Genomic DNA, 15983 nt, shown 5'->3' with positions numbered 1-15983 from the left:
CACTTTTTTTTGTGTTTATTTAATCCCACAAAAAAAACCTCTAAACGAGGTAAAAGTCTCGTGACGAAAGCATTTTCTAGACCCAAAATTTCTGATATCCAATTTTGTGACGAACAAAATTCAGTTTAATCTAAAAATTTTAAACAAAAATATAAATTAATATAAAAAAAGCGAAAATTGGCATTGTGCACTGTGAGTGAAAAGGGTGATCTTCTTTGTACATAAAAATAACTTTTTGCGCAGTGCCGAATGCCAATTTTCGTTTTTTTTAACAGAAATCGTTTTATCAGAAATCGCCAAAATGTAAGCTAAAAAACTTTATTTCACCTGTAAAATGTTACCTGAGTACTTAAGTTTAAAGGTACGCCTAAAAGCCCTCAAACACACCTTTCTAATGATATATAGAACATATCTGTAGCTTCTATGGCTTGGAAACTGTTGAGGTTCAATTTAGCGGGATTTAGCGCTAAACTAGCGGGAAATTGAAAAAGTCGTAGAACAAACATTTCGAGATTTTCGAAAAGGAATCAATCCCCATCATTACATTTAAGCTTCTTTAGCGCTTTAATGCAAACAGACAAGCAAACTAACTTTTCATTTCATTTTGAGAAGTCCACTAAAAATTTTCAAATTTATTTATCTTTTGAACCAGATATCGGATTTGGGTGATTGAGGTATCAATCGACGCGTATTTTTAAGTAGAATTTTTAAAAAATAAAAAATTTTAACAAAAGACCCCAACAGTCCCATTAGCTGCAATCATTTAAATTTTTCCCCTCCCACTTACATCCCCGTATCTCATGACCCAGGCTGGTTTTAAGTTAAGACTAAACCTTTCGATCGGTATATAACTCGGTCTGATCGGACAGTCGTAGCAAATTTTCCAACTTAGCTGTATATATAGTTAGTCGCCTTTCGCACCCTTCGTGATGCTTTCGTCACTAACGCGAACTGCCGTCCGCAGTGATAATATTTTTCTTTTCTCTTTGCGATTGACTTTTGCTGCACTCCTCTCAACTGCAATGCTCTCACAAAATTGGTCAACCGGCAAGCGCTTCAGCGTTCGCCGGTTGCGAAAGATCAGCAAACAAAACAAAAACAAACGGTACCAGCATCATAATTGTTTTTGTAAATTCATAAGCAAACAGCGACATAATCAAAGTTATTTTTTCGGCCATGTGTCCCAATTCGCAAATTAAGAAAAGAAAATATTATGCTAAGCCGTTACGCTTCTTTTACGCTTTCGTCCGCGAATATTTTTTTTCTCGGTGGTTCGGCGTTCGCTTACCTTAGGGTCAGTCGAGTAAGTAGCCATGTATTCGGTGGTTCGGCGTTCGATTACCATAGGGTCAGTAAAGAAAGTACCCATGTAGGGAGTAGCGCAGTAGCTAGTTCAAGCAAGGCCAATCGACACCTCCAGAACTACAGGGAAACTAGGGTGCCGGTTCTACAGTCGAGCATACTCGACTGTCGGAGACACCGTACTTACTATGGAAAAAACTAAAAATGGAAAACATTATTTAGTTAACTTAAATGCATATTCTATCATATTGGTTACAATGTCTCATAAAACATAAAAGATTTTCATACTAAGACTTAATTATCACCCGATCGGTCCAATGACAGCTATATGATATAGTTGACCGATTAGGACCAACTTCGGTAAGGATGTATAAGACTAACTTAAATGCATATTCTATCACTGCGGACTGCAGTTCGCGTTAGTGACGAAAGCAGCACGAAGGGTGAGAAAGGCGACTAATCACTGCGGACGGCAGTTCGCGTTAGTGACGAAAGCAGCACGAAGGGTGCGAAAGGCGACTAACAATTTATACAGCTAAGTTGGAAAATTTGCTACAACTGTCCGATCAGATCGAGTTATATACCGATCAAAAGGTTTAGTCCTAACTTACAAAATGGCATACTAAAACTTTTTCTAATTAACCTGGGCCATGAGATACGGGGGTATAAGTGGGAGGGAAAAAATTTGTATAATCGCAGCTTGTGGAGCCGTTGGGGCTTTTTGGTAAAATTATTTAAAAATTCTTATCAAAAGTACGCGTCGATTGATACCTTGATGACCCAAATCCGGTTAAAAAGATAAATAAATTTGAAATTTTTAGTGGACTTCTCAAAATGAAATGAAAAGTTAGTTTCTTTGTTTGTCTGTTTGTATCAAAGCGCTAAATAAGCTTAGATGTAATGATGGGGATTTATTCCTCTTTGAAAATCTAGAAATGTGTGTTACGACTCTTTTAATTTCCCGCTGGTTTAGCGGGAAAACGCTAAATCCCGCCAAAATTTAAACCTCAACAGAAGCTACAGATATGCTCTATATATTATTGGAAAGGTGTGTTTGAGGGCTTTTATGCATACCTTAAAACTTTTTTTCTAAAATATTCAGGTAACATTTTACAGGTAATATAATGTTTTTAAGCTTACATTTTGGCGATTTCTGACAAAACGGCTCTAACGATTTCTGTTAATAACTTTCATATGTTTTAATACGTACAATTTCGCGTTTTTTGGTATATGAAACATAAATTTTGGTTGAGGGGTTTGGAAGATATAACCTGTTAAGTGAATAAATACATTTTTCTATTAATCGAAAATCATGATTTAGTACGAAACCCTTTTTGGTTTTATGAGATATCTCAACCAAACTGATACACTACATTTAACTTGGTTTTGTATATCCTGCCTAAAGTTGGCTCAAATCGGACTACTATATCATATAGCTGTCATAGAACCGATCGGGTCAAAATTAGGTTTTAGTATGAAAAACTTGTTTGTTTAGTGAGATATTTTAACCAAATTGATAGCATATGCATTTAAGTCAGTTCTAAAAATCCTGACCGAAGTTAGTTCTTATCGGACCACTATATCATATAGCCAATCGGAAAATTGGCATTCGGCACTGCGCAAAAAGTAATTTTTATGTACAAGCAAGCTCACCCTTTTTGCTCACAGTGCACAATGCCAATTTTCGCTTTTTTTATTAATTTAAACTTTTATTTAAAATTTTTAGATTAAACTGAATTTTGTTCGTCGCAAAATTGGATATCAGAAATTTTGGGGCTAGAAATTGCTTTCGTCACTAGACTTTTACCTCGTGTAGATAGGTTTGGTTACGATATCTGATAAAACTAAAAAGTTTTTCATACTAAGACTTGATTTTCACCCGATCGGTCCTATGACAGCTATATGATATAGTGGTCCGATTTGAACCAACTTTGGACAGCATATATAATACTAAGTTATATGCTTATTGTATCAGTTTGGTTACGATATCTCAAAAAAGTTTTTCATACTAAAACTTGATTTTCGACCGATTGTTCGATTTGTGGGCGTTAAGGGGGCGTGGCTGAATTCTGAAACCAACTTGATCTGCTTGCAATATAGAGGAACCTACATACCAAGTTTGGTGTCTCTAGCTCTTATAGTCTCTGAGATCTAGGCGCTCATACAGACGGACAGACGGACATAGCTATATCGACTCGGCTATTGATGCTGATCAAGAACATGTATACTTAATAGGGTCTGCCACGCCTCCTTCTGCCTGTTACGCACATATTCGTTAAAACAAACCCAATATACCCCTGAATTTTTTTCTATGTACGGGGTCTAAAAAAAAAGTTTTTCATACTAAGACTTTGATTTCGCCCGACCGGTCCTATGACAGCTATATGATATAGAGGTCCGATTTGAACCAACTTTGGTCAGGATATATAAAGCCAAGTTAAATGCATATTGTATCAGTTCGGTTGAGCTATCTCATAAAACCAAAAAGTTTTTCGACCGATAGAAAAATGTATATATTCACTTAACAGGTAATATCATTCAATCCCCTCAGCCAAAACTTATGTTTCATATATCAAAACAAGTAGGCGTTTACAGTCTAGCACGCTCGACAGTAGGATACCCTGAGCCCAAATACTATACTGAGATTGATTTTCGACCAATTGTTCCTATGGCAGCTTTATGATATAAAAGACCGATCTGATCCAAATTTGGCCAGGTTGTACAAAACCAAGCTTAATGCATATTCTATCAGTTTGTTTAAGATATCTCAAAAAAACAAAAAAGTTTTTCATACATACTTAGACTTCATTTTCGATTGAGCGTCTCTATTGCAGATATATTATATGGGGAACCGATTTGAACCAAATTTGGTCGGGATGTATAACACCAGCCCAGATGAATATTCTATCAGTTTGGTTAAGATATCTTAACAAACAAAAAATTTTAATACTAAAACTTCATTTTCGATGTATCGTTTCTATGGCAGCTATATGATATAGCGGTCCGATTCAAAAATAAAAACAAACTTGATCTGCATATGGTATCCTGGAGCCTACATACCAAGTTTGAAGTCCCTAGCTCTTATGGTCGGAAATCGACGCGTTCAAACAGACGGACATAGGTTAATCGACTCGGCTGTTGATCCTGATCAAAATATATATACTTTGGGGGTCTGCCACGCCCCTTCTGCCTGTTACATACATTCTGCCAAACACATTGTATACTTTTTTTGCTCATTTTCAATGGGCTCAGGGTATAAAAAAATTACAAAGCAAAAAAAAAATAAATAAATAAAACAAATTATATTTGATATTTTTCATCTACTTAAATACAAATTTAAAAAAAAAATTAATTAGAAATTGATAAATTGGTAAATCAAAGTCGTAATCGATGTAGCGTGTGTCAAGAGTAGCCACAAACTACAACTTTGCTCAGCCTGCAATCTGGCAGCACCCATTTTCCTCTCTCACTCTCTCCCTCTTACGCAACAAATTCAAGCCTGCCAAAGGCTGCTGCAGTGCGCGCGAAATTTGAAATAAAAGGCAATGTCTAATTTTATGAGATTCTTAAAGCGCAAAATGCTAAGTTTTTTTTTACAGCGATAATAAGCAGATACTTATTATATATATGTGTAAGGAATCGAAAATATTAATAATTAAAATTATTATTTTGCAGCTTTCAGTGCTCGGCAAAGATGCAAGTAGTGCTGCAAAATGATCGCTATTTCTCTCATGCAATTTCATACATAGCTATCAGCTTCTGCTGATTTTTGCCATGCAAAAATACATATTTATATATTAACACAATTATATTTTAATCAAATTGTATATTTGTATATACATAAATTATACATTAACATTTTCATTACATGATATCGATAATATTTTTGCTTATCGCTTAATTCTTATTTGGTACCAAAAAAAAATTGGTACTAATTCGTTCTGTCTTTGTGCGCGCCTTGCATACAAACGTGAACATGCTGTCTCGCTCGCACGTTTGATTTGCCATGCAAATGTAATTATTGAATTAAATGTAAACTCGAAATAACTTCTTTATTTTGGGTCAATCGCTTTGAAATTTTCAGGGTCGTTTAATACGCATACTTCTCAACTGATTGTTCAGTTAGGAGTGCTATGTCAAAAATTGCGCCTGTAAATCGTTTTGTGCAATTTGTGGGCGAAGGGGCGTGGCACCTAAAATTGAAACAAACTTGACCTGCGTATGGTATCCAGGAACCTACATAACAAATTTGAAGTCTCTAGGTCATATAGTACTTAAAATCGAAGCCCAAAAGAAAATTGGTACTATTTCTTAGTGTGTTTGTGCGCCTTGCATACAAACGTGAACATGCTGTCTCGCTCGCACGTTTGATTTGCCATCCAAATGTAATTATTCAACTAAATCTAAATTCCGAAATAACTTCTTTATTTATGGGTCAATCGCTTTGAAATTTTCAGGGTCGTTTAATACGCATACTTCTCAACTGATTGTTCAGTTAGGGTGCTATGTCAAAAATTGCGCCTGTAAATCGTTTTTTTCAATTTGTGGGCGAAGGGGCGTGGCATCAAAAATTGGAAACAAACTTGACCTGCGTATGGTATTCACAAACCTGCATTCCAAATTTGAAGTCTCTAGCACTTACAGTCTCTGAGATCGACGCGTTCAAACAGACGGACAGACGGACAGACAGACGGACAGGGCTAGATCGACTCGGCTGTTGATCCTGATCAAGAATATATATACTTTATGGGGTCTGCCACCCCTCCTTCTGCCTGTTACATACATTCTGCCAAACACATTATACCCTTTTTTGCCCATTTTCAATGGGCTCAGGGTATAAAAAGCAAATATTGACGTATTACAACATACTCAATAATCGTTATAGCCGTTTTGTCAGAAATCGCCAATGTAAGCTAAAGGTACGCCTAAAAGCCCCCAAACACAGCTTTCCAATTATTTATAGAACATATATGTAGCTTCTATGGTTTGGAAACTGTTGAGGTTTCAATTTTAGCGAGATTTAGCGTTTCCCCACTAAACTAGCGGCTTTTTTCAAAAAGTCGTAGAACAAACATTTCTAGATTGTCGAAAAGGAATAAATCCCCATCATTACATCTAAGCTTTTTTAGCGCTTTTATACAAACTGAAAAACAAACAAACTGACTTTTCATTTCATTTTGAGAAGTCCAAATTTGATTTCAAATTTATTTATCTTTTGAACCAGTTATCGGATTTGGGTGATCGAGGTATCAATTAACGCGTATTTTTAATTAGAATTTTCAAAAAAAAAATTTCCAAAAGACCCCTACATCCCCTTTACACCGCCGTATCTCTTGACCTTGAATTAAAAAAAGTTTTAGTATGCCATTTTCTCATTTTCCTTCAGCTTAGGGCAATATGCCAACAGTCCCTTCTGCATATCCTTAAAACTATTCTTTTTATTTATTTTTCAAGTTTTGCGCATTTTTAAATGTAAACAAACCACAGCTGACGCCCCAATGTGACCACTCAACATATGTGAAAACTGCAAAATTCATTCATTTAATGAACTGAATTTTATATTAAATGAATTATATATAATCAAAATCAGTACATGAATTTTATATTTAAAATCAAAATCTGTTTCAGGAATAGATTTCGTTCTGAATACGTTTAAATGAACGGGCCATTGAAATGAACAAATGAACTTATTCAGTCTTTCATAGGGTTGTTGATAATATATCAAAATATCAATATATCAATATTTTCCAAAACTGATATTTTTATATCGTAATATTTTTTTGTCCAAATATCGAATATGCGAAATTTTTTTGTGATATTTTTGTGTTGGTCACCGTCAGTGTTGTCAATTTAGCTATTTCCCCGCTAGATCTAGCGGGTTGCAATTGGCTAATGCGGAATAAATTGTAGCGGCTAGCGGGAATTATAGCTACTTTTCGAGCAAGGTGGAATAAACCAATATTGAAGAGATTCTGCTCAAATACTCGAATGTTCACCTTATTAAGTGGTTCAATTTAAAGAATACCAACTACGTAGATGCAACAGGAAATAAAAAATTTCCGCACTTGCATCATTTGCGCTAACGTTTTGTCGCTGCCATGGTCGAACGCAGAGGTGGAAAGAGTCTTTAGTCAAATGAACAATGTTTAAACTAAACTTAGAAATAAAATGGCAGCTCAAACATTAAACTCAATTTTACACATAAGATACGGACAACGCAGGGAAGATGAATGCTGTCATAATTATGAGGTGCCAGCAGTATGCTTAAAAAAGATAGGGACCAATCAGACCTACATAAGTTCAGCTGCAGAAGACGATTTGCTTGGCGAACTTGAGAAGTTTTCAAAAATACTGGATTAAATCAATTAAAAAAATATCGTTTCACTACTCTAGCGGTTTTTTTTAGCTACCATCAAACTTTTCTGGCTATTCCTAGCTATTTTCAAAGTCTAGTTTTGCTTTTTTAGGACCCGTAGAGTTGGCAACACTGGTCACCGTGTAGTCTGGGTAGCGAGCGAAAACGACCCCGAAAATAGTGAGCTGAAGTTATATCTCAGCTTGCTGGATGCTTCATGGAAAAGTGATCCCTTGCAATTCTAGAATTCGCATAAGGCGTCCATGCCGGGACTTTATAAAATCTCCTTAAATACCTCATCAGCCGTGGTACCTCAGTGCCTTCGGAGCGGATAGCGTCCGCCATAAAATGTGTCATTTGTGACTCTCGTAGCCGACTGACAGATCTCCACATAACGCAACGCGTATTTTTTAAGTCCGTGAAATCAAAGTATTGGAACTAAAAGTTCGTTATTTCTTAATATTATATACTCAATGTATCTTATTACATACTAAAATCAAAGAAATAAACAATGTTATGTATGTTTAATATATATAATTTATAAATCATATCATTTCTTCTTGTGGGGCAGGCAGAGTATCACTTTTTGTGAGAAAAATGAAAATAATAAAAATATCATATACATATCGCTAATTTAAATAGATATATTAAATATCATTTTAAAATTTATTATCGATACGATATTTTTTAAAAATATTATCGGTACGATATTTTTTAAAAATATTCGACAGCCCTAGTCTTTCATGAAACAAATTTTTTTTTTCAGCACTGAAGTCATTAAAATTCGAAGAATCATTTGAAATTTATAACATTTTTTCTACTTAAATGATCAAAAGAAAGCGCTGCTCTGTTTGCAATTTTTGCATATATTGCAAAGCCAGCTTAAGTTTTAGTATTCTTAAATTAACAAACATTTATTTTATTTTCTCTTATAATCTTAAATACATTTTTCCTTAAGGGAACGGTTGTTAAACAAATTGACCGGTCTCGACGTTTATAAGCAACTGGCCAATTGATCAGAATGACGTATTCATCTTCGTTCATGACAACTGACTAACTGAATAATGAACTTAATTACTTATTCAGGAATACCCTAAATATTTATTAATACTATTTAATAAATCATTAACGTAACGTAAGACATTTAAATGCTTCTTCGATAATCACTAGGGCTGTCGAATATTTTTAAATATCGTATCGATAATATATTTTGTGTTGAAAAAATATCAAAATGATATTTAATATATCGATTTAAAATATCGATATATTTGATATTTTATTATTTCCATTTTTCTCACAAAGTGATACTCTGCCTGCCCCACAGGAAGAAATGATACGATTTATAAATTATTTATATTAAACATACATAACATTGTTTATTTCTTTGATTTTAGTGTGTAATAAGATACATTGAGTATATAATATTAAGAAATAACGAACTTTTAGTTCCAATACTTGATTTCACGGACTTGAAAAATACGCGTTGCGTTATGTGGAGATACTCTGCCCAACAAGAAGAAATGATACGATTTATAGAATATATATATTAATTATACATAACATTGTTTATTTCTTTAATTTTAGTATGTAATAAAATACATTGCTTATAACTTTAATTTTAGTACATTATTATGTTTATAGAGCAGCTAACCCTGATTTTAACTTAATCCGTAAGTTTTTACAACACATTTTTTTAAGACTTTATTATGTTATTATTGTGTATAAATTAAATATTTAGCATATCGTTGCATTTTCAATGGCACTTAGTAGTTGTATATACAACCATACGGTCTTGTAGTACATTTTTAAAGCGTTAAGTACTTATACGTATATTTAAAGCGGCGTAAAAAATTATCGACGGGTTTAAAAAGCGAGCTTCGCTGAATCCCTGTCAACGTTAAATCGCATTAAAAAAGTTTTTACAAAGGCGGTTTAAGGTAACTCGCTTTCAATTTAAGCAACTTAATGCACTGTATAAACATGGTATATAATAAGATACATTGTTTATTACTTCGATATTAGTATGCAATGAGATACTACATTTTTTTATATTCGATAAAAATATGTTATATAACTAAGCGAACTTAATTATATAACATTAAAATATAACTTTTAGTTCCAATACTTTGAATTCACGGACTTGAAAAATGCGCTTTGCTTTATGTGGAGATCTGTCATTCGGCTACGAGAGTCACAGATGACACATTTTATAGCCGCTCCGAAGGCACTGAGCTACCAGGGCTGATAAGGTATCTTACGGCGATTTTATAAAGTCCCGGCATGGACGCCTTATGCGAATTCTAGAATTGCAAGGGATCACTTTCCCATGAAGCATCCAGCAAGCTGAGATATAACTTCAGCTCACAATTTTCGGGGTCGTTTTCGCTCGCTACCCAGACTGCAAATTGACCAACACAAAAATATAAAATATCTCAAAAAATATCGCATATTCGATATTTGGACAAAAAAAATATTACGATATCAATATATCAGTTGTACAAAAATATCGATACTTTAATATATTGTCAACAAACCTAATGAACACTATGAATGATATCAGGGACCTACATCCTAAACTTCGAATCCGGTTAAACGCTGCTGTTTTATCTTCGTGAGATCTAAATTAAATATGAGAACTGCAGTATTCATTCAAATGTTTAATGAACTGAATTAACATATACGCAATAAAAACCACTAATTTTAATGGATTTTCAATTTGTATTTGAAATGTGGTCAAAGAAACGTAGATGCCCTTAACGTTTCCTGTGCATTTGCTCGCGATTCTTGCGCTTCCAGGCAGCACGCCTGGATCCACCGATGGTCTGCGAGTATCTGTAGCCCTTTCCAAGGCCACGAGAGCTCTTTCCTGCGGAAGTGAGTCCACGCAGCTCGCGATGCTTGTGCACGTGCTTGCAGATCCAGTTGATCTTGGGGTCGCGGCAGATCGCGTTGTGGTGAATGTCTACCATAATGACCTCGAAGTATTTGTAGGATGCATCTTGGGCCACCCAGTAGGAGTTCAAGACACGCAGGCCACCGAGTCTGCGACCAACACGTTCCTGAAATTGACTCTTATTATTACCGGGCTCATAAAAAACTTACAAATAATAGTAATTAATTGAAATCAGACATCTAAGGAAGTTAGTACACATCAAGGTTCTTCAGGTTATGTGTGTATCATCATCACATAGAAATCGGAATCATGTATGCCGTATAATCAACTCACTTCAGCAATCGACTGCAGTCCACGGTATGGCTTCAATTGGTTCACACCATGACTCTTTGGCTTTCCGTATGTGCAGCCCTTTGGCACGGGGCGCTTGCGACCACCACGACGAACACGGATCCTGTAGATGACGAAGCCCTGTTTGGCACGATATCCCAAGCGGCGAGCTTTGTCTGGACGAGTCGGCCTTGGAGAGCGGTGCAGTTTGGTCAGTTGACGATACTGCCACACGCGAATACGAAGCAGATAGCGCATGACATCGCTCTGCTTCTTCCTGTACAATTCTTGCATATACCGGTAGGCACCCATTTCCAATAGCCGATAGACCTAGTAACAAACGGAATATGTTATTTGAATTTTTAATAACTTGTCACATCATCGGTCTATTCGATATTTCTTTTCGCTCTTCATTTTGGCAATTTAAGTAACCCTTCAATGTAAAGTATATGGAAAAACGTTTTAAATTTGTTTCGACAGATATTCATACAAACACTGTCAATAATCAGCATATCCATAATCTGCACATAGCCCAAAGGCTTCAGAGTGGTGCATGGAAAGTATCATCATTTTGACAGAAACACGGAAATATATATTTTAACCATTAGTTGCATTTACCTGTAATCAAAAGAATTTATTTATTAATTATAAAATATAGTGATTATTCAAAATGTGTTATTTAAAAGAGAGCAGCATCAATTCACACCTACCTTATAGGTCGACCAAAATCCAAAAGAAGGAAGTGAGTTAAGTTGGCAGTGAGACGGCTCAGTCAGGGTTGTATTGATATTGATATATACGCTCGTCCGATTGAATATACACTTGACAAGGTTTTTGGAACGCCAGAATCGAAACACCTGGGGGCATTCAGTAGACATATATGATCCTTAATTTATATTATTTATAGGAAAAGATATCACAATTTGACATAATTAAATAATAAGAAGTGAGAAAATTCTGTATTATTTTTAAGTTACCTTTAATCAAGCGCACATTCAATTACACAAGGGAATTAAATTCAATTTGTTTTTGTTACATGGATTTTTATGCATGTTGTTTACTAATTTAAGGTCGCTGATCTACCCTAATTTTTTTTTTCTAGCAGCTCTAGTTTTCGAGATACAGCTATCTAAGAATTTCAAAATATTTAAAACAGAGAAACTTAAAGCTGAAATTTTTAATGGCTCCCATAAAAGAAGGTAGATAAAGGAGGAAAACTTATACAGTTACATGACTGACATGGAAAAAGAATGCCTATAATGAATTAGTTTGGAATGCACAAAATTTTCTGGGAAACAAAAAGGATGAAAGCTATGCGGAACATATTGAACTGATTTTGTCACACTTCCAGCAACGTGGTTGTAAAAATAGCATCTAGGTACAATACCTCCACAGCCATTTGGACCGGTTCGATAAATAGTGGTTCTTTTGCAAATGACAACGCGTTAATTATATCTCAAAAACTTATGCTGATTCAAACAATCTGACTTCAGATCTAAAATAACTACCTTAAAAAAAATATTTAAAAAACTCCAAATTGAGGACGATTTATCATGAAATTAGCGATAAAAATTAGTTCTAGGACTCAATTATAGTTTAATTTTTATAAATGTTTAAAGAGTCCATACAGAACCTCAATATCATATAGCTGACATAGGACCGGTCGGTCAGTATAAAAAACTTTTTTGCTTTTGGAGATTTCTTAGGTAAACTGATAGTTGGTCTTATGAATCCTGAACGAAGTTGATTCAAATCGGTCCACTATATCATATAGCAACCGTAGGACCTATCGGTAGAAAATCAAGTTTAAGTATGAAAAGCTTTTTTGATTTTGGAAATATCTCAATCAAACTCACAAATTGGGTATCTTTAATTGCTCTTTAAATCTTACCCAAATTTGGTAGAAATCATATAGCTGTCACAGAAACGATCGATTCGAACGGTCGATAAGCAACCTTTAGTATAAAAACTTTTTCATTTTTTAAGTTATCCGTACCAAACTTACAAATAATAAACCTCAAATCGTCTTTTACAACCTGTTTAAATGTGGTTGGAATCGGACCACTATAAGATGTAGCTGCAATGGGACCATTCTGTCGAAAATAAACTTATACTTAAAAGTTGTTTGTTTACATGCTAATAATTAAGCCGTCTCTCCATAGATTTTAATCACCTATACCTTAAGCGACGCTCAATTAATGCAGTTTCGCACAAGGTTACAACCGCAATTCAGAAATTTTTTTGTGTTTTCCTTGAATTTTGAATTTAAAATAGCTAAAAAAAAAAGATTTCAAAAATTAATAGCTCTAAAAATACTGGTTTTAGTCCTTAAGCTTTCAGGAAAAGTAAAGCTATTAAATATCGGTTTTGGCATTCTCAAGTAATGAGAAGCAAGAAACACAAAAACAAAATTTTAAAAAATTCTAAAAAAAAACTCTGCCATAGAAAATAAAAGTTTTTCGTCGTTTGAGGGCCCCATATCTATCCCAAAAAAGTCGGTTTGATTCAATTAAGAGAAAAAAGTCCAAATTTGTTGCCTAGTGTAATCGACTAAAGTGGGTTAAGCAGTAAATATGGGAAAGACGCCTTGAGGGTAGCCCAGTCGGATGCAGCTGTTTGCGCTGGCGATAACTATCGTTTCAGGTGGAAAGGCGACAATACAACTGAAGCCCTGTCAACCGTTGGTGTTACCAAGTCGCGGAGTTGCGCGCAAAAAGAAGAACGCTATAGGGGACTCAGGCCATACATTAATATTACATAGAAAATAGGAAATTTCATGAAGTTCTTACCTTTTGTCGCTATTTTCTTTGTCACTATCAAATCAAATCACTATCACTGATCACTGCGGACGGCAGTTCGCGTCAGTGACGAAAGCATCACGAAGGGTGCGAAAGGCGACTAACTATATATACAGCTAAGTTGGAAAATTTGCTACGACTGTCCGATCAGATCAAGTTATATATTGATCGAAAGGTTTAGTCCTAACTTACAAAATGGCATACATAAAACTTTTTCTAATTCACCTGGGTCATGAAATACGGGGGTGTAAGTGGGAGGGGAAAATTTTGTATGATCGCAGCTTGTGGAGCCGTTGGGGCTTTTTGGTAAAATTATTTATTTTTAAAAAATTTTTATCAAAAATACGCGTCGATTGATACCTCGATGAGTCAGATCCGTTAACTGGTTCAAAAGATAAATAAATTTGAAATTTTTAGTGGACTTTTCAAAATGAAATGAAAAGTTAGTTTCTTTGTTTGTCTGTTTGTCTGTTTGTATCAAAGCGCTAAAGAAGCTTAGATGTAATGATGGGGATTTATTCCTTTTCGAAAATCCTGCTAAAATTGAAACCTTAACAGTTTCCAAACCATAAAAGCTACCGATATGTTCTATATATCATTGGAAAGGTGTTTGAGGGTTTTTTTCTAAAGTACTCAGGTAACATTTTACAGGTGAAATAAAGTTTTTTAGCTAACATTTTGGCGATTTTTGAAACGGCTCAAACGATTTCTGTTAAATTTTAATATGTTGTAATACGTACAATTTCGCGTTTTTTGGTATATGAAACATAAATTATATTACCTGTTAAGTGAATAAATACATTTTTCTATCGGTCGAAAATCACGTTTTAGTACGAAAAACTTTTTGGTTTTATGAGATATCTCAACCAAACTAATACAATATGCATTTAACTTGGTTTTATATATCCTGACCAAAGTTGGTTCAAATGGACTACTATATCATATAGCTGTCATCGGACCGATCGGGTCAAAATAAGGTTTTAGTATGAAAAACTTGTTTGTTTAGTGAGATATTTTAACCAAATTGATAGCATTTGCATTTAAGTCAGTTTTAAAAATCCTGACCGAAGTTAGTTGTTATCGGACCACTATATCATATAGCCAATCGGTCCAATATTAAGTCTTGGTATGAAAAACTTTTTTGTTTTACGAGATATCGTAACCAAACTAATAGAATATGCATTTAAATTAGACTTATATATTCTGACCAAAGTTGGTTCTAATCGAACCACTATATCATAAAGCTGTCATAGCACCGATCGGGCGAAATCCAAGTCTTAGTATGAAAAACTTTTTTTTTTCATAGTAAGTACGGAGTCTCCGACAGTAGAGTATGCTCGGCTGTAGCAACGCGTGCAAAGCGAGCAGGAGGTGGAGCATCCTAGTTTTTCTTTATAATTAAAGAAAACAATTTTTTTAAATATGAAATACGTTCAACAACTATATTTATATATTTTACTATTTGCCTGCATAAATGATAAAGTTACAATGTCAAAAGCAAAAGCAATTGCAAAAATTTCTGATATCCAATTTTCGCCTTTTTTATTAATTTATATTTTTATTTGAAATTTTTAGATTAAACTGAATTTTGTTCGTCACAAAATTGGATATCAAAAATTTTGGGGCTAGAAATTGCTTTCGTCACTAGACTTTTACCTCGTGTAGAGGTTTTTTTTGTGGGATTAATAAAAATTCAAAAAATTGATGTTTATTCACTTCTGCAATCACTGCGGACGGCAGTTCGCGCTAGTGTCGGAAGCATAACGAAGGGTGTGAAAGGCGACTGGAAATATATGCAGCAAATTTTTAAAATTTGCTATTAGTCCGATCATATCGAGTTATATACCGATCGAAAGGTAAAGTTCTAACTTACAAAATGGCATACTAAAACTTTTTCTAACTAACCTGGGTCGAGAGATACGGGGGTGTAAGTGGGAGGGGAAAAATTTCAATGATTGCAGCTAAATTTTTTTTTAATTATAAATAAAAATACGCTTCGATTGATACCTCGATTACCCAAATCCGATAACTGGCTTAAAATATAAATATATTTAAAATTTTTAGTGAAATTCTCAAAATGAAATTAAAAGTCAGTTTGTTTGTTTGTCTGTTCGTATCAAAGCGCTAAAAAAGCTTAGATGTAATGATGGCCATTTCCATTTCATTTCGAAAATCTAGAAATGTTTGTTCTACGACTTTTAAAAAAACCGCTAGCTTAGCGGGAAAACGCTAAGTCCCGCTAAAATTGAAACCTCAACAGTTTCCAAACCATAGAAGCTACAGATATGTTCTATATGTCTATAGA

General features: G+C 34.5%; 1 protein-coding gene and 1 non-coding gene across 2 annotated transcripts; both read right to left on the bottom strand.

Moving 5' to 3' along the window:
- Nucleotides 1-10360: 10360 nt before the first annotated feature.
- LOC117782532 (60S ribosomal protein L15) lies at nt 10361-11676 on the bottom strand. The gene is made up of 3 exons (XM_034619554.1): nt 11591-11676; nt 10884-11210; nt 10361-10716 (listed from the first exon to the last, which is right to left on the bottom strand). The coding sequence occupies exons 2-3, from the start codon at nt 11190-11192 to the stop codon at nt 10411-10413; spliced, it is 615 nt and encodes a 204-aa protein (XP_034475445.1). The 5' UTR covers nt 11193-11210; nt 11591-11676; the 3' UTR covers nt 10361-10410.
- On the bottom strand, nt 11380-11459 carry LOC117782753. The gene has a single exon (XR_004617330.1). It is a non-coding gene; the product is annotated as a small nucleolar RNA Me18S-Gm1358 (small nucleolar RNA).
- Nucleotides 11677-15983: the final 4307 nt, after the last annotated feature.

Source organism: Drosophila innubila (assembly GCF_004354385.1).
Source record: "Drosophila innubila isolate TH190305 chromosome 2L unlocalized genomic scaffold, UK_Dinn_1.0 5_B_2L, whole genome shotgun sequence".
In the NCBI taxonomy this organism is placed as follows: domain Eukaryota; kingdom Metazoa; phylum Arthropoda; class Insecta; order Diptera; family Drosophilidae; genus Drosophila; species Drosophila innubila.
This window is presented reverse-complemented; position numbering and strand designations above follow the sequence as displayed.

Bases quoted from the DNA above. Each gene is read 5' to 3' on its own strand.
- LOC117782532 (XM_034619554.1), bottom strand. From the start codon at position 11,192: ATGGGTGCCTACCGGTATATGCAAGAATTGTACAGGAAGAAGCAGAGC. The intron at 10,717-10,883 runs GTGAGTTGATTA...AGTCAATTTCAG, and splicing joins GACTGCAGTCGATTGCTGAA to GAACGTGTTGGTCGCAGACT.